At 39.5% G+C, this 25,743-nt stretch overlaps 2 protein-coding genes across 3 annotated transcripts in view; one reads left to right on the top strand and one right to left on the bottom strand.

The window, feature by feature from the left end:
- Nucleotides 1-25,743, bottom strand: part of LOC126299386 (uncharacterized) — a 478,915-nt gene that overhangs the window by 36,191 nt on the left and 416,981 nt on the right. For both annotated transcript variants that reach the window (XM_049991253.1, XM_049991254.1), the window contains 3 exons: nucleotides 18,773-18,862; nucleotides 6,735-6,932; nucleotides 6,394-6,653 (listed from right to left, as the gene is read on the bottom strand). In XM_049991253.1, coding sequence (XP_049847210.1) covers nucleotides 6,394-6,653; nucleotides 6,735-6,932; nucleotides 18,773-18,862 — 548 coding nt within the window. The remainder of the gene's footprint in view (nucleotides 1-6,393; nucleotides 6,654-6,734; nucleotides 6,933-18,772; nucleotides 18,863-25,743) is intronic.
- LOC126298330 (uncharacterized) lies at nucleotides 15,317-16,074 on the top strand. The gene is made up of 2 exons (XM_049989625.1): nucleotides 15,317-15,531; nucleotides 15,855-16,074. The coding sequence occupies exons 1-2, from the start codon at nucleotides 15,317-15,319 to the stop codon at nucleotides 16,072-16,074; spliced, it is 435 nt and encodes a 144-aa protein (XP_049845582.1).

Genomic DNA, 25,743 nt, shown 5'->3' with positions numbered 1-25,743 from the left:
AGAGTCAACAAATTTTTCACTGAACTCTAGTAAAATTCTGTTAGACATTAACTAAATTTTGGTGATTTGATGGACATTTTGGACTTTGGCCATATATCTTATTATGTGATTACGAATTTTATTGGTGCATTTATGCTGCCGTCTTGCCTCTCATTGCTCACGAGCATAACCCAGTGATGATTAATCAAACCCACTGTGTGTTACCAGTCTATTTAAACAACACTACCAATGCAAACCACTCTGTTCACTATTATCCTCACCAGGCAGTGATATCAAACTGGTTTGTGTTTTATGGTGCAACCATTACTGAATATCCTAAAACTTGAGTTGTGATTGACTGATTCAAGTTCAGTCTAGCAGTACCACATTTCTACATCTACATCTACAGGGTGTTTCAAAAATGACCGGTATATTTGAAACGGCAATAAAAACTAAACGAGCAGCGATAGAAATACACCGTTTGTTGCAATATGATTGGGACAACAGTACATTTTCAGGCGGACAAACTTTTGAAATTACAGTAGTTACAATTTTCAACAACAGATGGCGTTGCAAGTGTTGTGAAAGATATAGAAGACAACGCAGTCTGTGGGTGCGCCATTCTGTACGTCGTCTTGCTGCTGTAAGCGTGTGCTGTTCACAACGTGCAAGTGTGCTGTGGACAACATGGTTTATTCCTTAGAACAGAGGATTTTTCTGGTGTTGGAATTCCACCGCCCAGAACACAGTGTTGTTGCAACAAGACGAAGTTTTCAACGGAGGTTTAATGTAACCAAAGGACCGAAAAGCGATACAATAAAGGATCTGTTTGAAAAATTTCACCAGACAGGGAACAGGACGGATGAACGTGCTGGAAAGGTAGGGCGACCGCGTACGGCAACCACAGAGGGCAACGCGCAGCTAGTGCAGCAGGTGATCCAACAGCGGCCTCGGGTTTCCGTTCGCCGTGTTGCAGCTGCAGTCCAAATGACGCCAACATCCACGTATCATCTCATGTGCCAGTTTACACCTCTATCCATACAAAATTCAAACGCAGCAACCCCTCGGCACCGCTACCATTACTGCACGAGAGACATTCGCTAACGATATAGTGCACAGGATTGATGACGGCGATATGCATGTGGGCAGCATTTGGTTTACTGATGAAGCTTATTTTTACCTGGATGGCTTCGTCAATAAACAGAAATGGCGCACATGGGGAACCGAAAAGCCCCATGTTGCAGTCCCATCGTCCCTGCATCCTCAAAAAGTACTGGTCTGGGCCGCCATTTCTTCCAAAGGAATTATTGGCCCATTTTTCAGATCCGAAATGATTACTGCATCATGCTATCTGGACATTCTTCGTGAATTTGTGGTGGTACAAACTGCCTTAGACGACACTGCGAACACCTCGTGGTTTATGCAAGATGGTGCCCGGCCACATCGCACGGCCGACGTCTTTAATTTCCTGAATGAATATTTCGATGATCGTGTGATTGCTTTGGGCTATCCAAAACATACAGGAGGCGGCGTGGATTGGCCTCCCTATTCGCCAGACATGAACCCCTGTGACTTCTTTCTGTGGGGACACTTGAAAGACCAGGTGTACCGCCAGAATCCAGAAACAATTGAACAGCTGAAGCAGTACATCTCATCTGCATGTGAAGCCATTCCGCCAGACACGTTGTCAAAGGTTTCGGGTAATTTCATTCAGAGACTACGTCATATTATTGCTACGCATGGTGGATATGTGGAAAATATCGTACTATAGAGTTTCCCAGACCGCAGCGCCATCTGTTGTTGACAATTGTAACTACTGTAATTTCGAAAGTTTGTCTGCCTGAAAATGTACTGTTGTCCCAAGCATATTGCAACAAACGGTGTATTTCTATCGCTGCTTGTTTAGTTTGTATTGCCATTTCAAATATACCGGTCATTTTTGAAACACCCTGTATGTACGTACCCCACAAGCCAATGCATGGGGCATGGTGGAGGATACCCTATACCACTATCAGTCATTTCCTTTCTGTTCCACTCACAAACAGAGCAAGGGAAAAATGACTGTCTATATTCCTCCATATGAGCCCTGATTTCTTGACTCTTATCTTTGTGGTCCTTATGCACAATGTATGTTGGCTGTAGTAGAGTAATTTGGTAGTTAGATTCAAATTCTGGTTCTCTAAATTTTCTCAATAGTGTTCCTTGAAAAGAATGTTACCTTCCCTGCAGGGGTTCCTGTTTGAGTTCTTGAAGCATCTCCGCAACACTTACGTGTTGTTCAAACTTACTGGTAACAGATCCAAAAGCCTGGCTTTGAAGTGCTTCAATGTTATGGGTTATACCAGCAATTATATATGTGGTCTCCTTTACAAATGAACCACACTCCTAAAATTTTCCTAATAAACTGAAGTCAACCATTCACCTTCCCTACCACAAACCTCACATGCTCATTCCATTTCATACTGCTTTGCAACATTCCACCCAGATATTTAAACAATGTGACTGTGTCAAGCAGTACACTACTAATGCAGTATCAATGTATTACAGGTTTGTTTTACCTACTCATCCACTTTAACTTACATTTTACCACATTTAGGGCTAGGTGACATTCATCACACAATTAGAAATTTTGTGTAAGCCATCTTGTATCCTCATACAGCCACTCAACTTTGATACCTTACCATACACCACAGCATCATCAGCAAACAACTGCAGACTGCTATCCAACCTGTCTGCCAAATCATTTATGTGTATAGAGAATAACAGCAGTCCTATCACACTTCCTTGGGGCACTTCTGACAATAAGCTTGTCTCTGATGAACACTTGCCATTCAGGACAACTTACTGGGTTCTATTATTTACCAAGTCTTTGAGCCACTCACATATCTGTGAACTTATTCCATATGCTCATACCTTCCTTAACAGCCTGCAATGGTGCACTGTGTCAAATGCTTTCTTGGAATCTAGAAATATAAAATCTATCTGTTGCCTTCCATTCAGAGTTCACAATATATGCTGTGAGAAACGGGCAAGCTGAGTTTCACACGAGTGATGCTTTCAAAAATCGTGCTGATTCACGAACATAAACTTCTAGGTCTCAAGAAAATTTATTACATTTGAATGAGAATATGTTCTAGGATTCTGCATCAAACCAATGTTAGGGATATTGGTCTATAATTTGCGGGTCTGGTTTTTTATCCTGCTTATATACAGAAGTCACCTTTCCATGCGCTTGGAACTTTGTGCTGGGCAAGAGATTTGTGATAAATGCAAGCTAGATAATGGCCCAATGCCATGAAAAAAAAAAATGTCTGAACAGGCCTTGAATGCCCACCACTACTGACCAGCCACCATGTCATCTACGGCCCTTAGGCGTCACTGGATGCAGATGTGGAGGTGCATGTGGTCAGTACACCACTCTCCCAACCATTGTCAGTTTTCTTTACTGGTGCAGCTACTTCTTAGTCAAGTGGCTCCTCAATTGGCCTCACGTGGGCTGAGTGGATCCCACTTGCCAACAGCACTTGGCAGACTCGGATGGTGACTCATTCAAATATTAACCAAGCCTGAAAGGACTTAACTTTGATGATCTCATGGGAACAATCATTATCACTGCAGCAAGTCCATTGGCTATTGCTGTAGAGTATGCTTTGTAAAACAGAATTGGGATTCCAGCCAGACCTGGTGACTTATTTGCTTTCAAATTTTTAAATTGTTTCTATATGCCAGGGATGGTTATTACTATGTTGACCATATGGGAGTCTGTCCAAATGTCAATTGATGGTATGTCTGTACAGTTTTCCTGCATGAAAAATTTCTTGAACGAAAAATTTAAAACTTTGTCATTTGGCTCTGATACCTATGTGAAGAGCTGCACTGCACTGTAGTAACTCTTGGTGGGCAGTGAGCAGGGAGGCTGCAGTATAAAAGCAACAATGCTGCTGGCTAGCAGTAAGGTGTAATGTGGCAGCAGTGAGGTGTCAGTGTCAAGGCTGCAGCATAAATGTATGATAAGTGTACATTACTGTTCCAGATGCTGCATCAACTTCAGCTTCCATTATCATTTACAAAACTTTTGCAGTTACTCCAAAATACTATAGAGTCCCTCAATGCTACTGTGGATAAATTAAGTGCTATCCAGGGCTTGGTGTTATATGAGCTAGAGGATCAGGGTCAATGTACGTGTTCAGTGAATGCAACTGGTGTTTCATCCATTCAGTCTGATACAGAAACATTGAGCAAGTTACATGAGCAGATGTGAATAAAATTTTACGACACATGCTTTTCTCTTGTTCAATGCTTGAGCTTGTATGTATGTTCTCGATTAGTAAATGTTCCCATACAAAGTTTCATATGTTGGTGAGGAGTCAGGAGAATATTTTCAGAATAAACTTCTGTTTTGACAGCACATTATAAGTATTATTGTACTTATAAGAGGTCTGGACAAAAGTTTAAAGAATAGGCTGCTATATTGTAAGGCCTTACTTACAACTGTTTCTTCAAGTGTGAAAACAAAGCTTGTACTCTTTCCTATGTGACTATTGCTGTGAGAACTATGTTAATTGTTCATGCTCCAGATACAGGGATATGAGGGGATTTTATCTGTTTGAATAACCATACATGTGGCAAAAGCTCATCCTTTATTCAAGTTTTCAAATAGACTGAGCAAACTGAGCAAGTCATTGAGTGCAAGGGGAATGGAGCTTTACATACAGAACTTAAGAGTAGTGATGTCCACATGGGAAAACAGAACAGGGAGTCATCACATGGGACAACAGAACAGGAAATGTCACCCGGCACCAATGCCTCAGGCCATGTCTTGTAACAAGAACAAGTGATCTTCCACTGCTAACTACTCTTGAGTCAAATCTTGCTTTCATTGTTTTATGACTCACAAGAGACAGTCATGCTACTACAAATGCAAAACCTGCTTACGTTGTCAGTTTTTAGGTCATAAGGCTGAAGTTTGTTTAAATAAATTATATCTACCATCAAGTGCTCTATTTGCACTGGTGCCACGGATGATTCATTGAATGTGTTTGATTGTAATACTAATGATTTTAAAAAATGTATACTGTAATACATGATAATTCAAAGCATTATGGATCTGAAAGCAGCGTGTACAGTATTCTTTCATGCAATGATAAAGCTGTGTTCGTGGAATGGTCGTGTCATTTAATTTAAGTTGGAAACTGGTTCATCATAAGCTATCATCAACACTCATATCTATGCTTTACGTGAGGCCTCCCAGCTGTTTAAGCTTCACAGAACATTGACAAGTTACAGTGACCAGACTATTCACATCAAAGGTTGCTGTCACGTGCATGTCAAATGCAAGAGCAAGCAGGTTTGTGCCCTGCTTTTGGTGATAAAGTGATGTACAGTAACCAATACCATGGGTGTAGATCTACTTCATCTTCTTGGTTTCACAGTTCAGTATTCACCAAATCACATCCAGACCAAGGATGGTGGAATGGCCTGCACACACCTCTGTAGAAAGTACAGGCATCTTTTTTTCAGTCCAACATGGTGTCATCAAAGACTATGAAGCACACATCACCCTGTATCCTGATGGATACCAAATTTTGTAAGGCATGCCTGTTCCATTTGTGCTGCAGGACAAGATTAAATGGCAACTGGGCTGACAGGAAGCAGCTGGCATCATAGAACCGGTATCCAACTATCTGTGGACCATCCAACTGCTCATTATCAAGAAGCCCAATGCCAGTATTCATCTATGCAGAGACATCAAATTGACTGTGAATGTCCAAGCCATCACTGATGTATATTCCATCCATGAGCAATGGAAATCATGGCGCGCCTAGATGAAGAGAGTCAATGGGTGGTGTATGTCAATACAACTAATGGGATCTACAGTTACAAATGATTCCCTTTTAGTGTTGACCCCAAATGAGTCCCTTTTAGTGTTGACCCCAGCTGTATTTGAGTAGTATCTTGAAAAACTGATAAACAAGGTTCCAGGAACAACCAACTATCTTGATATCATTATCACTGGTGACTCCAGCAATGAGTGCCTGCACAGCTTCAACCAATTGTTGCAAACCTACATTGGGTACATAAAGATGTTTTGTGAGTTATAATAATTTATTTGTGTAGTAGTTCCAAAATACTAAATTGGAACATTTGTTAATAGTGATACAGCTCAACAGTAGTAGAAAGCATATCACAACAAAACTTAAGCCTGACATTACAAAAATGAATACCATCATCTGTCTCCTCCTAAGGGAAGAATTTCAAATCACAACTCAATGAACATAATTTCTGACTTCTCATGGCAGTCTCTCTGTAATAATACTGACAAAATTTTATTTATAATTTACTACTTCTGCAATATTATTTTACTTGTTGTCAGTAAATTTACCAAGATACAAGCTAAAATTTAATATTACTTACTTATTCATGTATGGTGTCAAGTTCACACTGTAAGATTTTTCAATCAGTTTCTTCCTTTGTACTTCTTGCTCTTTCTCACATTCTTTTATAAGTTTTTCATACTTTTCCTTTAACTCTTTTTCTTTTTCATCCTTCTCCTGTAGCGTGGCTTGAACTTTGGCAAAGTCTGACAAGATTTTCAAACTTATTTCTTTGAATTCCTGCTGCATTTGACTTTCATTTATGTTTTGTAAATGTGTAATGTTAGCTTGTTCTTGTGCCTGAAATTATAGAAAATTATCACAAACTGGGGACTTGTCATAACAAAATTTCTCTAATAACAGTTAAAATACTCTGTTTACCTGTTTTTCAATGAAAATATTTATCTGATGTAATTTATGTCTAAGATCATCATACACTGATAGCTCTGCATCTTGTCTTGCTTTAGCCAAAGCAGCTTCATAATTCCTTTTTACTGCATCCATTTCTGTCTTGGAGACAAAATCATTCTCCAACTTATTCTGAAGCAGCATCAATTCCTTTTCTATATTAAATTTTTCCTGTAAGATGTACATGGTCTTTTACTAACAGCTCAGAGACACACTGTAAAACACATCTATTTTGTACATAGTGTAATGGAACTCTTCAATAGACATATTTTTTCCTCAAGAATCAGAGAACCCAATTCACCATGATTTAGAACATAATCCAAAGAGGTCAAAAGAACAAACTGAATATTTTCTGGAATTTTGAGTGAATTTAAATTGATACTTTCATACTTTTTTTCCATAGTTGTTCAAAAAGAGAAAATCAATATAGGACTGTATTTCACTTTGCTTTTATGAAATACTAATAAGTTGTAATTCTCTGATCATGGATACTGATTATCTTGATCATGTAAACATATCTTTGAACTGAAACTTTTTGTTCACTTGAAGTGTGCTACATTTTGGCTGGAGATAGTTGGAAGCTAGTAGTTCTTATCATGAACTGTATTAAGATGTGAAAACTGCAAAATATAGAATAAAATAATTTTGAAGAGAACATACATTCCTGATTCATGATATTACTGATTTGACATATGGGTAAATAGAACACAGGCACCTTTTTGCAGTTTTAGCAGAAAGGAATCATTAACCTACAATGACTGAGCCAACATAAAGAAGAAGTTAACAACAAATGATGAGAAATAAGTTTAGTTCAACAAAATATCTTTTACTGACACTCTCTCTCCCTCTGTACTTCATGCTTTTAATAAATGAACACTCTTACCCTCAAAAAAACATGCAGTAGTTGTGTAATATCTGGAGTAATTAACAGGATTTTAGCTACATTTTCATACATTCTATGGTTCAAAAGAGAGTAGAGGCATTAGAACAGCTAAATTTTATATTCTTGCAAATGCTGCATAAACAGTAGCCACATACATTTAATTAGCCTTTTCTTGAACCAAATACAAATTTCACTTAGCATCAATAATTGTAAATAATTTAAGTGGAGGTCTTTGATTGGGATATATACCTTTACAGGAATGGCAGGTTATCACTTACTATGGTTTGTGGGTCACTAGATAGTTAGCTCACAATCAAATGACGCTGCCAATCTCTGAGCTAAAATATAGCAGTCACCTTCTGTACCTGGGAAAATTGTCAAGTGACTTCAATTAACTGTGTCTTGACTATTCTCATTATACAGGATGATTCAGCTGCCCCTACTGATGTTGTTTTATGCAACCCGCTATGTCATGTCTGGTCTTCAAAAACCACATGTGAGATTTTCATATTCTTTTGCTCACTACTTGCAAACTTTTAGTCCTACAGAAAAAATGAACAGGACCTTTTGTAGAAAATTTAATGTAGTTTAATTTTGTACTGGGATATTTTTTAGCTAGAGGCAATAGTTTTAGAATTACTCAAGAAAAATACACAGAAGTGACCTTCAAACACACACACACACACACACACACACACACACACACACACACACACAAACTCCAACCACTCAACTCCCTGCTGTCCAAAAATTTGTGACTGCACATGTTATTTCCCACATTTGACTTCTTTGGGCTTCATGGACTGACATTTTTATGCCACTGTCTTAGCCGAGCACTTACAAGTTGTAAATTTGATCTAAAAAATTTGTGAATTTTAACTTCATAAAATAAACAATTACAGCAGTGTATTCATCAGGTCTTCTGACTGTGAAACTACAGTGCTTGAAAGGGTTAAGTTTGGTTTAAATTGTCAATGCATGGTAAGTAAGTTTGGCAAAACATTTACAAAAATCTTTCATTACCCTCACAGGCACATTTACAATAATAAAGTTAACAAAATAGCTGACTATGCTAGTGACATAACACCCCAATCAATAGAGACCAAGAGAGGTCAAATATTAAGAATGAATTGTGAGGTCAGAAAGTTTTGTACAGTGGTAGAAGGAAGTGCCATGAACAACATACAAGCAATCGTGCTCGGTGAGAGATGAGTGTGTGGCTGAAGGTGCATTTGTAGGTAACTTTTAGATGTTTTTCTTGAATAACTCGAAAATCCCGGCCTCCAGTGAAAATATATCCCAGTACAAAATTTAACTACATGAAATTTCCTGAAAAAAGGTCCTGTTTGTGTTTCTGTAGGACTAGTAGTTTGTGTATAGCGAGTGGCAGAATATGAAAATCTTGTGTGTTGTTTTTGGAGACAAGACATAACATTGTGGGTTGTATAAAATGACATTGGTAGGGCAGCTGAATCACCTTGCATATTTATGACTTCCCATCTTGTATTTATATATCACAAATAATTATCTTTGTGATATTGTAGTGCCTGTGTTTTTAAGAGGTATCATGCAGTGCTCCTTCAGACAGGCATGCACGTCAAAAAGGACAGGTACTGTGGTGACTACAGCCACTATGAAATGCATGAAATGTAAGAAGACCAGGTGCGATAAGTGAGAAATCTGTGTTTGAATCCTGATATGGCAGTGCCTGCTTCATACCTCTGAACAACACAGGCACTGCAATATCATATTTATTCACCAACACTGGGTGAGTGACTTCCAATTAAAGTGTCTACCCTGTTTGGGAATATACATAATGGATGCACGAGTGCATGTTGTAGATGCATGGTTGATGATATATGAAAATTGGCCTTGGCCTTGAAGGCCTCCAGCATAGGTTCAGTCCAGCAAACTGGTTTAAGGCCTGAAGTCTGTTTGCTCGACAACTGGTCTGCCAGTGGGGCCTGCACGGTGGCGGCAGAAGGCAGATGCCGACAGTAGTAATTTATTGTACCCAAGAAATGTTGGAGTTCTTTGTAAGTAGCCAGAGGCAACAGGGATGTGATGGCCTGCACGTGGGATATGGGAGGTTATATTCTGTCTGTGGAGACAGTGTAACCCAAAAATATGACAGAAGACTGGCGCGATTGGAATTTGTCCTTGTTGATCTCAACGCTGTTGGAGTTCGAGGTCTGGAGGACCTTGGATAAATGATTTTCGTAAGATTGAGTCAATGAAATGTTGCTATGTTTGCGCCGTGTTTTTCAGGCCGAACGGCATGAAGTTGTATTGGAACAAACTAAGCGGCATGATAGTAACTGTCTTTGAAATGTTTTCTGGTGCTATGGGAATCTGGTGATAGGCATGTTTACAGTCAATAACACTGAAGATTATGGTGCCTGATAACATATGAGGGAAATCATTTATGTTCAGCAAGGGGTAATTGTCCATGATGGTATGAGTATTTAAGCATCTGTAGTTGCAGCACATTTTGAAGGAACCATCATGTTTGGTGAATTGGTGAAGACCAGTTGCTGTCTGACAGTTGCAGGATACCTGCATCCAAAATTTCATTAATTTACTGCTGGGCCGTGCACAACTTAATGGGTTTGAGGCGTCTAACCTTATGCCTAATAGGAGGGCCGGCAGTGGTAACTATCTTGTGTGGCATTCTGTCAGTGACGGAAGAAACTGAGAACTGCACATTAGACTGAGTAATGTCCTGATGTGAAGTTTTTGGACAAGAGGGGCACGATGAGGCATAACCATTAACACAAGTGGGAAAAGACAGCATGAAAGTCACATGCCTATTACGTGAGTGCAGCATGCGCTTGTTTGAGGAGGTTGGCTGTGCACACAGCGTGGAGCAGGTTGGGATGCGCAGCGACTGTCTGTTGTCAGCTTTGCCTTGGGTAACCAGTGCGGGCAAGAGAGGCATTGGCATCGTGTGGGGAACAGCAATGGCTGCCGAGTCATGTGGCTGGTGTGTGTGAGAGAGAGAATGTTTATCAACACGTGAGGCAGCTGCCTGCGTGGTGGGTGTGGTCGTATTGTGTGCGCTATTGTCATTAGAAGCACTGTTTGAAACACATGGCACTGAATGTGGCGAGTGTGTCAGTGGTGCGGTGTCTACTGGATGCGAATTGTCATATGCAACTAATGTTTTTGGACTAACCTGCTGAGTGTCCGAGCTGGTGTCTGATGGAGAAACACGATTAGGTGATGGCACTGTGGACTGCAGTTTCAGAAGTGAGGCATGAGCCGTGACGAGCTCGTTGTAAGTGTGTGCTATTCATTGTTTGAGCTCATCATTTTCCTGGTGGAGTTGTGCCACCGAGTCGTATACTGACAGTAGGTTAGTGACGTAGGTCACAGTGTTGCCCTCGAGGGCAGAGCACTCATGTACTAACTCACTGTCATGAGAGAAACAGAACATGGAACATAAGTGCGGGAGCACAGTATCTGAGTGTTAGTGGGATGATGTAGCACTGAGCCCTGAACCACGATCGGAGACAGTTTGTAATGTGATGAAAAATCCATACCGAGAATTGGTTCATTGATGTTGGCAATGTAGAAAATCCACAGAAAACACAGAGAAGGAGATAGGTGCACCATAACTTTGACACAGCCTTAGGTTTGTAACGTTGATGAGTTGACAGCTTGCAGAAGTGATCTCACCGGTGAAAAGGTGGGAGGGGCCAATGCTGTGGGTATGATAAGACATGTTAGCACCTGTATCAACTAAGAAGACGAGCCGAGATGAAATGTCAGCCACGTATAAACGACCGCTCGGCTAGGTGGATGAGTGGACAGAGCGCAATTTGTGAGGAGAACTTTGAGTTTCCCCACAGGACTCAGTGTCTCCTAGATCCCGCGATCAGCACTTGGGTGCTGGCAAGGTAATCAACACTTCTTGGCATCATCGCCAAAAACCTTGTGGTACCAACAATACAGATGAGCCAGATGCGGTGGTGGCGGTGACTGCGGCAGCGGAGAAGGCTTGTCCTCATTGATTTGTTCTGGCATGTATATTGGCACATATGGTGCATGGGTGATTCTTGAGTGCTTGGACAGAGGAGAGAGGGAGCGGATACTGCCAGACAGTGTAGACGGTGCGGAGGTGGAGCGAGCTCAGCCGCTGCATGCAGATGGCCGGTAAACAGGAACAGTTGTGCCAACCAGTGGTGAGTGGTGTGCTGGTTGGTGTCGTCATAGCAGTGCATACAGCTGGTCTGCGATGCAAAGATGAGAACTGATTGACTCCCAGGAGTGCGGTAGCAGGTGAATCTGTAGGCTGGTAGGCAACTCAGTGGACCATAGCGCCCACAGAGTAACATCCGGCATCGTATGTTCACTCACAAGTAACTGAAGGCGGCATCAGTGTTGTGATGGAGTTCGGTCCCCCAGGTGCTCCTCGTACAAGATCTTGATGATTAATTCTCATGGTGAACAGGCGAGTTGGTGCAATATTGTTTTCTTTGTGAACTCGTATTTTGGTGGAGGCGGTGGCGAGAAGAGTAGATCACAAATTAAGTCTGAGTGATCATGGAGGTGCGTGACGAGACATAAGAATTTAGAGTTGTCATTGGACACATGATGTAACTTGAACAGATGTTTCACAAGCACAAACCATGATATGGGGTTGTCCTCAAATAAAGAGGGCAGCTTTGGCAACATGTGTGGCACTCCCGTAAACTGGACTGGAGGTTAGAGGTACAGATTTGAAATTGTCCACCTTGGAAATGACACAGAAGGCTGGTGCGGCAGACACAGACGTAACTGTAGGAGTGGCAAGTGGCTGAACGGTTGGAAACAGGGCCCCCACATGCATGTGTGTGTGTGTGGGGAGGGGGGGGGGGGGGGAGGATTTACTACTTTGTGCAACAACAATGTGAGTTTTCTGTGCACATCAGGAACACACCCATGTGGTCGGACTATAAATTACTGGTGAAACTTGCTGAAGATCACATTGTTGCAGTAAAATCTTCCTGGAAGGTGAAGCGCCATAAGATGTGCACGAGCTCACATGGTTGAAAAACTGAGCAACAGGTCTGGTGGGTGAGCAAGGGGAATTTGGTGCATGAAAATGTCCATTGTTAGTCTGTGAGTGAGGCAAAACCAGAATAGGTTGATAGCGTGTGTGTCTTGCACAAATGGCGGTATTGCACACGGCATGACTGTAACCTACATTGTGGCCGATTGAGAGTGAAAGTATGTGTGTGAATGTAGATCACTATGAACATTACATGATCGATCAGTAGTTACACAGTTCTGAAGCACTTCTATGTGCTTCAGTCCAGAACTGCGCAACTGCTACGGTCACAGGTTTGAATCCTGCCTCAGGCATGGATGTTTGTGATGTCCTTAGGTTAGTATGGTTTAAGTAGTTCTTTAAGTTCTAGTGGACTGATGACCTCAGATGTTAAGTCCCATATTGCTCAGAGTAATTTGAACCATCACTCTGAGTTATGCCACCAACATATCAAATTGGAGATTTGAAGTTACACGCTGAAGTGTGTTCATTACATTGACATATTCCATCACATTGCTTCCAAAATTGGAATTTCACAGTGACAACAGAAACTGGACCAGTCATATCAGGCATGGATGGCTGACCTCTTGGGTTTAATGTGGATTTAGTTGTGTTCATTATCAACAGTCCTATGTTCATTCTCTGATACGCACTACTATTTTCTATTCTGCTCTGGATAGAAAAGTGACTAAGAGGTGTTGCATTTAAAAGGTACCACAGTCAAGGAAGTCCAGGCTATTCCTCAGGCATTCAAAGTGCCACCAGCTGCAACTGAAGATTTTGCAGATGTATTGGAAGTAATGGCTAGTTATTCAGTACCTCAGCGTCATTTACTGGCATTCTCATTGTTTTCTTCTTGTTCGCTCCACCAGACTGCAGCTCTGCCCTATGCAGTTTCCCCACATGTCCTGTTGTTTCTGAGGACATGTCTGTAGTCACTGCCTGCATTGCCATGCCTAGTGTGTGACTTGCCATAAACAAGTCTGTGTGGCAGTAGTCTGTTGAGGCTGCCCATGTGACCAAACCTTGGACCTGAACGGAGAGCTTCTGGAGGTTCATATTGTCATATTATTGTTTCTTGCATGATTTATATTGCACTACGAATTGGATAATGAGCATTCGATTTCCAGTATGATACTGGGGCTTCTGTGTTGCTCATGGATCTTGAAATGCATTATCACTATTTTCACCCCACTCTTTCCTCCACCAGTTGTTATATGGTCAGTTATGGTGATCAACTGATTGCTGTTCAAGGGCATTTTATTATCAATGTTGAGAACTAGCATGTCATGCACATGGCCATTTCTAGCCATTGAAACAGCAATGTCTGAAATCATTTTTGGTCTCAATGAATTCACAGAGTTTGGTTTTCAAATTAAGAATGATGTGCATCCTGTTTATGACTCCATCTTGTTCCAGGCATTAGACAACCTTTGCCATGAGTTCAAACCAATGATTTTACTGTAATTTGGTGCTACGAAGAATATGAGGCCCTCATCACCCTTAACCAATGGCCTTTCCCAAAGATTTTTCAGACAGAAATTGAACATTTGGGTCACCTTCTTTCAAACCATAGTGTCAAACTTATGAAGCATCATGTACCAGTGATTGATAACCTCCCTAAACCACAGAACCTGAAGGAACTCCAATCGTTTCTGGGCAAAGTCTGTTATTATTCACAATTTCTCACCAATGCTGTGGATATAACGCATCCATTTAATGTGTCACAAAGAAAGGTGTTCCTTTCAATTGGTCAGCAGACTGCAATAGAGCATTTTCCTACATAAAGTTGTTGCTAAAGACATCATTGTGCCTCAGTACTTTTAAACCAGGCTAACAGATTGTCTGGCAACAAATGTTGACAGCAACTTAGTGAAATTATTCTCAGGTAGGAAAGAAGGCTGTACCATTGTGTATGCTGTCCATTTCATCACTGACCGTAAGACAATTGTGGCATTGTTTGGTCCCCATTTGTGACTTCCTGACAGGACCATGCAACAACTCCAGTGTTGGGCTTCATTTCTGAGTGTGTATCACTATGAGATTCAAACAGATCCATGGCACAGTATGCTAATGTGGATGCATTCTTGTACTTGCCCATGGGACCTGACATGATCTTCAACAAAGCCAAAGTTCTCCATTTCCATATCCATACTCACTTGTGGTATGAAGTGGATTAGCTTCTGGTAATGGTTCATCACATAGCACTGGCAAGATTCTGTTCCCTGACAGGTGGTCAGTTTTGCATGCAATGGTTGGCCTGAGCACCTTCTTCATCACTGGTTAGCAGTAGTCAATAGCACTCTCCCCCTTACCACCAACCCGTTGATCACCATCGGTGCTGCAAGCTTGTTTCCTTGCTCTCTTACATTGTGGCCACTGGGGTGTGATCTGCATGAAGGTACTTGTGCAGTGTTCAGTCTATTGGCCTAGCATCAATTCAGTGATTGAGAGGATCATCTATGAGTGCAAAGTGAGCACTGAACAGCAGGCTGTACTGCCAAGAATTTTCACACCGTGGCCCATGGGTCAACATTCACACTGACCTCACAGTCCCTTCTGTCTATGTGTTTTGTGGTGGTCAACACACTGTCCAATTACCCATATGTCCCACACATGTGCTCCACCATCAAAGGAGTTATGATTCAGGCTCTCACCCATGTCTTCGTGACTGAAGGGTTGTCCTGGATGATCACACCCAGTAATGGCACGCAGTTCACATCAGCAGTTTTTCAAGATTTCTGTGTTCACAACAGTATTGCCCACCACATGTCTATAGCATTACACTCACAATCAAATGGGGAGACAGAGGGTATGGTGCACACCTTTCAGATGGAGATAAAAAAACGTGCTTGGTAGACTCATTAGCAAACTCTGTATTATCTTAGTGTCTCAGCACCTACAGGACCATAACGATGCATGCAAAAAAAGACACTCTCAGGGAGCTTGCCTTCATGTGACACCCCTCTCCAGGGGCCAGATGCCATGGGTGTGTCTTCACCCTAGGAACTATGGGTGCTGATAACACTAAGATGTGACTATCAGCCTCTCTTGTTGCTGCACCCATCCCTCACTGCTGATGCAGCTGTTTCCACACCACCAGCATGTGCAGTGTCACTACCATACCTGGTTTGCCATCATACAGGCAACTTCTGGCTGGAGACAGCTGACTGTGCAGCACTGCAAAAGTGATGCCTCATACATTGATAATGGAAGAAAATTTTGTTAACATGCAGCTGCAGTCATGTCACCGTTGCTGCCGCAGAGCCGCCTGGGTTGACCTCGTGCCCTCTTCAGTCACACCAGTCCATCTCTGGCAGCAGTCCTCTCGCCAGCTTGGCATTCCACCTTTTTCCACTGATACCCATAGCACTAGCTTCCTGAAGGGAAGGGAGTGATGTAGCAGTATGTCCACTTATGCTGGCACTATCACAACTGCAGAGTTCATATTTGGCACTGCTGTCAAGAGTCCAGAATGAGAGTGCCTGCTTCACTTACAGTCAGTGCCACACCAGACATAGGGGACTGGCTGCACACCAGCAGCGTGGCTCACTCTCTCTTTCAAAGATCCTTTTCAACAGCAGCCTTTAAAATGAATGTTCTTTTTTCTCTTTTATTTTATATTTCAATTTCCCATGAGGAGGAATGTTGGCAGAAGACAAAAATGTTTTTCAGTATAAGGTTTTACATGCTTAAATTTTTTAACTGCATAAAACTTGTGAAATAAATTCTGATTTTAAAGACACATATTTAAGTGAAAAAAATTTATAGTTTTAAAATTTTTTAATGAATTTCCATAAAAGTGAAAATGTAATCAAATATGATGTTGATGCTTCTATGGTATAATAATGATGCTGGTGGTGTCTGAAAATGTTACTGATAGAGGTGCAATGAGGAGCACTGCAATGGGGTTCTGTGAAATCACAAGAAGCAACTACCAGTTATTAATGGGGAGGACCAAGGAGGGAGAAAATGGAGAGGTGTGATGAGGTGGATATTGTTGACTAGGGCTGGATGGAAGCACGTATCTTTGGATGGATTTCATCAATGGGTAATGGGAGTTGGTTTACAATCTGGCAGGAGAGGATGGATAAGGTGAGGATAATGGAATGTAGTCAAATTTAGTCGCGTGATGCTGAGGGAATTAGATTAGGAAATGAGACACTTAAAGTAGTAAAGGAGTTTTGCTATTTGGGGAGCAAAATAACTGATGATGGTCGAAGTAGAGAGGATATAAAATGTAGACTGGCAATGGCAAGGAAAGCGTTTCTGAAGAAGAGAAATTTGTTAACATCGAGTATAGATTCAAGTGTCAGGAAGTCATTTTTGAAAGTATTTGTATGGAGTGTAGCCATGTATGGAAGTGAAACATGGATGATTAAGAGTTTGGACAAGAAGAGAATAGAAGCTTTTGAAATGTGGTGCTACAGAAGAATGCTGAAGATTAGATGGGTAGATCACATAACTAATGAGGAAGTATTGAATAGGATAGGGGAGAAGAGAAGTTTGTGGCACAACATGACTAGAAGAAGGGATCGGTTGGTAGGACATGTTCTGAGGCATCAAGGGATCAGCAATGTAGTATTGGAGGGCAGTGTGGAGGGTAAAAATCATAGAGGGAGACCAAGAGATGAATACACTAAGCAGATTCAGAAGGATGTAGGTTGTGGTAGACACTGGGAGATGAAGAAGCTTGCATAGGATAGAGTAGCATGGAGAGCTGCATCAAACCAGACTCAGAACTGAAGACCACAACAACAACACCAACAATGCATGTAGTACTTGGATTCATGATTAGTGGGTAGAATGTTGGGTGTCTGGACTGAATTTTCTGAATAATGTATTGGGTCCAAACATGCTGCAAGAAGAGAAAAATGTGTTGGCTGGTAAGGAGCTGTGCACCTCATGTTAGTATTCATCAAGGTTTAGTCCTAAATACTTCACTGTGCTGGTGAGAGAAATAAGGTGATTGTGATGGAAACACCTAGTGTTGCTGCCAGAGATAAAGGATTGGCTTTTCTGAGGATTTATTTGATGTTTCCATGTATTACACTATTCAAGCAGGAGATTCAAGTGATGCTGGAGGGAGGCATGGGAAAATTGGAGGGTTTGGCAGGTAGCTAGGTAGGCAGTGTCATAGGTATGTTGCAGGAAGTAGGTTGGGGGAGAGAGCTTGAGCACTGGGAATGTATGCAGTGCACAAGATGTAAAAATGGGGGGCACGGAGGGAAAGAGGTAGGATGGAATACCTGCTTCTGCATCTTTCACTCTACTAGCAGTATAGGACAGTAATGAAGGAAGCATGCTGTAAGTCACACATAATTAACTGAGAGTGCATAGGTTTAGACTGAAAAGCAGTCCTGAATGCCACACTCAGACAAAATTTTTTTGGATATCAAGGGAGATATATATGGCAGATTTATGTTTATTTAGGTCATGGGTGATGAGGTAAGTAAGATAAAAATATAGTCATTAATGGAATAGTTGGGATGAAAGTGACACTGGGTACTGAGAACAGATAGGTATGTTGCAAGGTGCTCATGGATTTGTTAGGTAAGGACACTTTCAATGATCTTTTTAAAGTGTGATGTGGGGCTGACAGGCTGGAAGGATGTGACGGTGGTTTATCAGGTTTTAGGACGACTGGGAATTTGGATGTTTTACACTGCTCTGGGTAATAACTTTCATAGATTAATTATTTTGATGTGGCTCAATGACCAAGTGCAAGTCTTTCAATTGAATACCACTACTGCAACTCGTGTGTCACAAATCCACACCTGTTATCCAACCAGGCAAAGTGAACTTACAGTTTAACATTGACTCCAAAGGATGTGTTCGTAAACTTCTTTTAATACTGTTGATCTATGATTTAAAGATGTCTCAACAAAAAACTGTGTAGCTGTAAAAAGAGTATCTGCATCCATTAACTGTTGACTGTTAACAAATTTAAATTTACATAAAGCTATGAAAAGGGGCAATTATTTATTTGGTTCATTATGAAGTAAAACAAATCACACATGGGCAACAGCATTTTTATCAATAATCTAAATGCTAAATGGGCCAGTAACATAGTCAGCATCACAAAGCAGAAATTACCTGTAATTCATATCTCATTTTGTTAACTTGAACTTCAAGGGAAAACCTCAAAGCATGCTCTTCATTAACCTTCTGTTCCAGCTCATTTACCTGTGACACACAAAACTAAGTTAAAAGATGGTAATGGTTTTTGTTTGACAGAACAGAAAAACAGCAAATAAGTATTGAGTATTTGACCCATTTTGTGGTTCAGGAAAAGAACTAAATGATATGACAGAGAGAATGGAATAAACAGAATCTACAACACAGGAAAAAAGACAAAATTAAGAATAAGATATATAAGTAATACTATTATAATTCTGACATAGGTCTTATATGCTGCTATAGTTTTATATACAGTTGTTAGTTAAAATTGGAGCACTGGAAACAACTCATCAAAATTAAATTAGAAATGATATAAATATGACATAAAACATATACTGTTGAGAACAATAAAGTAACTCAATATTCCCTAAATAAGCTGATAGTGAAGCTGTCATACTTTGATCGGAGCTGCGACATATTGTGAGATCATATAGAATGGTCTTCTTGATAGCTTGTAATCAAAACTTCACAATATAATGATTGGTACTTAGAGTATCTGTAATTTGGAGTAACAGAGTCCCCAGGATATGGTAACATACTGGTCACACATTTGGAACAATGCCAAATACAGTACTCTGGGAGATGCAATTCACTTCCAAAGAATGTAATGAACAACTGAGCTTTATTGAAGGTCATAATAAGGGGCACTTATTGGAAAAGATTATTTGCTGTAAACTGCTCGCCACTGTCTGCATGAAGGAGCCCATTATAGGTGATGGTGTGTATACTAGTTAAGCATAATGAACTTCATGAGCTAGGTTTAACAACCTGGTGAAGAAATGTGTTGTAGAGTTGTGCATAGGATAAATATTGTAACTGAATGCTACCAATTATTACTGTAAAAACATAACATACTGTTACCTCAGATCCATAATGGACACTATTAATTCAGATGGTGTTTATGGTGTTTTCTTCGAGGCAGTCTGAAGAAAGCAATACATACTTACTGTTCAACACATTACATATGTCAATGAACTGTATGAAACAGCAGTGTTGTACCAACACTCATGATAAAGAAATACAGACCATCACAAAAATGCTTGTAAGATATCTGTGGTACTGAGCAGGTGTCATATTTTGTGATCAATTGCCAGTTTTAGCACACATAGAGTCAAGTTTTTCCATGTCTTTGATGTATAAATCACTGTTAGAACAGTTCTAAGAATCTTAAACTTCCCCCTAATGTGATAAAATTAAAGGAAAGTATGAGCAATTTCTATATTTCCTTTAGAGACACCAAACTGTAGTACTTCCAATCTAAACACAAAGCTTGTAGAAAACCCTACAAGGAAGCAGTTAAAACATTAATGCCACAGATGTATGCAGAACGGATGAGGCAATCCAATAATGTTAGCAAAACAGCATGGAGTTAAGTAAATAAGGAAAGCAGGGGGAGTGACAATGCAGTGTGCAATAACATAATAAGAGGCAATGAAAAATTGCTGAGTGATCCAAAGGAAGTATGTGAGAGATTCTTAGACCAATGTATTAAGATGAGTATGGGGGATGTGACTGACCCACCACAGGTGCTTAATCTCACTTGTGTCAGTAATTTATTCTTCCTGAAGTCTGTTACAGAATTGGAAAACCTGAAAACCATTTCCAACTTAAAAGCAAATACATCCAGTGGCTGGGATAAAATCTCAGCCAAATTTCTGGAAGGATGCAGTAATGGATTAATAAAGCCACTACAACATTTAATAAACAGCTCTTTCAGTCAGGGATCATTTTCTGACTTTTTAAAAGTCACTGAAATAATACCAATGCATAAAAAGGGAAGAACTACTGATATACAAAATTATAGGCCTATTTAATTGACATCAGTACTTAGTAAGTTGTTGGGAAGGCTACTTCTTAATCAACTTAAATCATTTTTCTCTAAGTACAATCAATCAAAACTCTCTCAGCATGGTTTCAGGAAGGGTGGGTGTACAATAACAGTTGTAGCAAAATTTTTTCAAGTGATCTTGAATAAACTTCAAGATGAAAACAAAATTATTGACTCCTTTTTAGACATGTCCAAGGTGTTTGACTCTGTAAATCATTCTATTATTCTATATAAATTAGAAACTTAATGTGTTAAGTTGTATCATACAAATATGGGACATATACAGTAAAATTGTCATATAGAATTCTCAACTGCAGGCCCCTCAGGGCCTCTTTTGTTTATTGTGTATGTCAATGATATAGTAATTCCACAAAATTCAAATCTACTTAATTATGCTGATGATACCTCCTACATAATCTGCAGCTCTACAAAACAGTTAGTTACCAGTGCAAAATAACATAGAGAACATTAGTATCATTACAAAATATCTCACCATAAACAAACTGATGCTAAATAAGGACAAGATAATTTTGATGGAGTTTCTGCTAAATTATATATCAACATAAGTGGATACTGAGCCAGGGTTATCAGTTAAAACAACTGCTAAACATGAATTCATGGATATTATAGTAGATGGACCTCTTACATAGAGGGAGCACATCAGCTACAAGTGTAAAAAAATCTCATGTAACATCTACCTGCTAATGCCTTTCTTGCATAATAGCACCACCTGTCTTAAGAAAAATTTGTTTTGGAATTATACTCTCCCACCTACAACATGGTATCGAGATTTGACTGGGCCACCACCGATATACATGGCTAGAGCTTTCAGAGCCCAGAAAAGAGCAATTACGATAATAGCTAATATTATTAAATGTCAGTCCTGTAGAAAATACTTTATTAAGCATAACGTACTAGCAATGTATTCATTGTATGTTCTCAGGACTATACTGTTTGTAAAAGAAAATGTGGGGCATAAGGCAATCAACAGTGAAATCCATAATTATAATGCAAGAAAAAGAGAGGACTACCACATAAAATTTAGTGATAAAAGAGCAAAAGATCATAGTCCATTTTCTGCTGGCAGACATTTTTATTACAGACTACCAAAAATTACAAATCTGTGACATGGAAACATATTTAAGACAAAATTAAAGCAACTGTTAATTGATAAATGTTGTACTTCAAAGACTTTTAATGTTGTTGTGTATAATTTATCTTATTTTTAAATTGTTATTAATGCTCATATGTTTATAAACAGACTATGTCCATGACTGTAAAAGTTATTATGGACAGATAAACCATTTATTATTACTATTATTATTTTATACAGCCTGCAGTTTCATGATATGACAAGCTACATTCACAGAGGCTAAGCAACTTTCCTGTTGAAGTTATGCCTATGGGTGATATATAATCTTTTGGCATTTACTGACTTTTCATGGAATGTTTACCAATGGTTGAGAATGATAGTAAATTGTTTATATACAACTACTCACTTATGCATTAACTGTGACACAATTCAGCCCATGTATGTAGCATCAGTCTCCAATTCAAGTTATTTATGTGTTGCAACCAGACATTGTACATACTCAAAATGAGTATGTATCCCTGAACCTAAGCACCTTCCCAAACCTTGATTCACAGGTAGAAGAAGCTATTAAAATATGTCCAAAATTATCACTAGCAACATATCCAGAGGCTAGATTTTTTCCTGAAAACAGTCACTGTAACGTGATGAGTATGAAAATGGGATTTAAACAGGCAAACAAAGTCATCAGTAGATAAGGACTGTCAACCATTAAATATGTATATTGCATTAGATGCCTCTGTCTAATCTCCTCTTAGGCAAACAAACTAATTTCATTGAGGATATAGTTTATTTTTGTTTGCAATGTTAATGTGAAATAAAAAAAAACAATGTTGATTCAGGTTCATAAAAAAACTGTGTACAGAACTGTTCAACTGTTTAAAAATAACAGTGTATGAGGATAAAATACATTTTTTCTAAAAAATATTATACCAATTAATCATTAATTCATTCTATAGAGTTCAGATGGAGGAGAACCTTCAGTTATATAGTAAGAGACCTGAATATAAAAACAGAAAGAAGGTAGCACATGCTACACTAACTGTTAACTTTGACTAATGAACAACGTCATAGATGATATTAGTTACTAGTATTCATATTATTTTATCTGTATTTAAAATTATGGGAAATTACTATCTTACCCATCTTACTCAGCACTGAAAGACCTGAGTTGAAACAAGGCCCCCGGAGTAGACAACATTCCATTGGAACTACTGACGGCCTTGGGAGAGCCAGTCCTGACAAAACTCTACCACCTGGTGAGCAAGATGTATGGGACAGGTGAAATTCCCTCAGACTTCAAGAAGAATATAATAATTCCAATCCCAAAGAAAGCAGGTGTTGACAGATGTGAAAATTACTGAACAATCAGTTTATTAAATCACATCTGCAAAATACTAATGCGAATTCTTTACAGACGAATGGAAAAACAAGTAGAAGACGACCTCGGGGAAGATCAGTTTGGATTCCGGAGAAATATTGGAACACGTGAGGCAATACTGACCCTATGACTTATCTTAGAAGCTAGATTAAGGAAGGACAAACCTACTTTTCTAGCATTTGTAGACTTAGAGAAAGCTTTTGACAATGTTGACTGGAATACTCTCTTTCAAATTCTGAAGGTGGCAGGGGTAAAATACAGGGAGCAAAAGGCTATTTACAATTTGTACAGAAACCAGATGGCAGTTATAAGAGCCGAGGGACATGAAAGGGAAGCAGTGGTTGGGAAGGGAGTGAGACAGGGTTGTAGCCTATCCCCGATTTTATTCAATCTGTATATTGAGCAAGCAGTGAAGGAAACAAAAGAACAATACGAAGTAGGTATTAAAGTCCATGGAGAAGAAATAAAAACTTTGAGGTTCGCCGATGACATCGTAATTCTGTCAGACACAGCACAGGACTTGGAAGAGCAGTTGAACGGAATGGATAGTGTCTTGAAAGGAGGATATAAGATGATCATCAACAAAAGCAAAACAAGGATAATGGAATGTAATCGAATTAAGTAGGGTGATGCTGAGGGAATTAGATTAGGAAGTGAGACACTTAAAGTAGTAAAGAAGTTTTGCTATTTGGGAAGCAAAATAACTGATGATGGTCGAAGTAGAGAGGATATAAAATGTAGACTGGCAATGGCAAGGAAAGCGTTTCTGAAGAAGAGAAATTTGTTAACATCGCGTATAGATTTAAGTGTCAGGAAGTCATTTCTGAAAGTATTTGTATGGTGTGTAGCCATGTATGGAAGTGAATCATGGACGATAAATAGTTTGGACAAGAAGAGACTAGAAGCTTAGCAGGTCATAAGTTTAATTTGATGGGTTTGTCCCTGGCACATTTCCTTTTTCTTCAGTTGTTTGCATGGTCATGATAATACATGATTTTTCACACCGGCATGTGATAGCTCGAGCACATTTTATTAATCCCAATGGTGGATGTTGGATGGACAACAAGACTACACCATTATGTCCCTTTGAAGCAAGCCAGTACTCACCAAGAGTTATATGAAGATGACAAATGTCCCATGGACAAAATATGATGGATACCATATTAGTTTATCTATGTGAGCAAACACCCCCCCCCCCCCCCCCCCCAAAAAAAAAATAAAAAAATAAAAAAAAATCCACAGATTCGCTAGCAAAATCTGAAACTGTGTGCCTTGTTCCCTTATAAGGAAGAAATCCAGAAGTAACTGATTCATGTGTAGCTGAAACTTTTCTTCCACTGCACTCAGCTCTCTTACCATCGTACCAAGGTATCACAATATGAGTCTGTAATGTCTTACATTAGCAACCACTTACCTGAGCAATTGGAGAGTTCAGTTTCTGATTTCAATTTTTGAAAATATTTTACAAACTTTGCATCATGTATATGCAGATCTTGGTCTAATTTTCTGCTCTCCACATGCAACACATACATCATTCAAGTGGTGAAAATATTTTATTTACAGTTTTAGATAAAAAATGTTTAGGGGTTGAGATAATTAATTTTGTTCAGCAATGAACATCGTCAGGTCAATGCAGTAAAATGTAGAAGTCACAAACAGGCAGACAACTGCACCACAAAGTTTCTGTACTATTTTATAAATCATTAAATGGTCATACCATGGAAATGGCACAACTAATTGCAACACTATCACCAATAGTTAATAGTGGCCCTTGAAATATTTAAATTACTTTATTCATAGTCACTGATCACATATTTTTTAAAGTATCCAGATAATTAGTTCTGAGATCATCAGAATGGTGTAATATTCACAAAGATCTCAAAATGTTCATAACTTTAGGAAATTAACTGTCCAGCTCTTTAAGAAATTGTGTTCAAAGACTGTGAATAATATAATTAGAATATCACCAGGCTCACAGTTAACTGTTGGTGATGATGTTGACAGTAGCAAAATATAAGTGTGCTTTGTGAAATAAAGCATATAAAAACTTGTTTCCATTAGCTGGCTCAAATTCTTATATTGTTTAAGCATGAAACCTCATGTGGGATTTTGCTGGTTTTCTCCTGCATCTGGTGTTTCCTAAGGTGGTGGATAGGGGAATGTGTCCTAGATTTGGGTGCAACTGAGGAAATGAGATATTTGGGGTAGACCTTAAATAAACTAACCTACAAGTGGACAGCAGCAGTTATAGTTTGACTATACCTGAACACAAACTCAGTACAGCTATACAGCAAATACAGACAGGTGAAGATGGCAACAATCATCCCAGCCATCTGAGTAGAATGAGAAAGCAAGGAAAAGCTAGCACATAAATCATCTCACTACTGCAAACCATTTGTATCTATGATGTATCCTTCTGCGACTAAATTTTCCAGAGCTAAATTAGTCTCCTGTTAGATCTACAGTGGAGACAGTCTCCAAGGGGCTTAATAAAAGTAACTGAGATGAAAATAACATTAAAGCAAAGAAAATATATAAGGGAGTGGTGACTTGGAATGTTAGATCACTGGGAATCTGAGGTAAATTGG

The sequence above is a fragment of the Schistocerca gregaria genome, chromosome X (assembly GCF_023897955.1).
Source record: "Schistocerca gregaria isolate iqSchGreg1 chromosome X, iqSchGreg1.2, whole genome shotgun sequence".
Taxonomy (NCBI): Eukaryota; Metazoa; Arthropoda; class Insecta; order Orthoptera; family Acrididae; genus Schistocerca; species Schistocerca gregaria.
The sequence above is the reverse complement of the archived record's forward strand: the minus strand, read 5'-3'. Positions and strand labels throughout refer to the sequence as shown.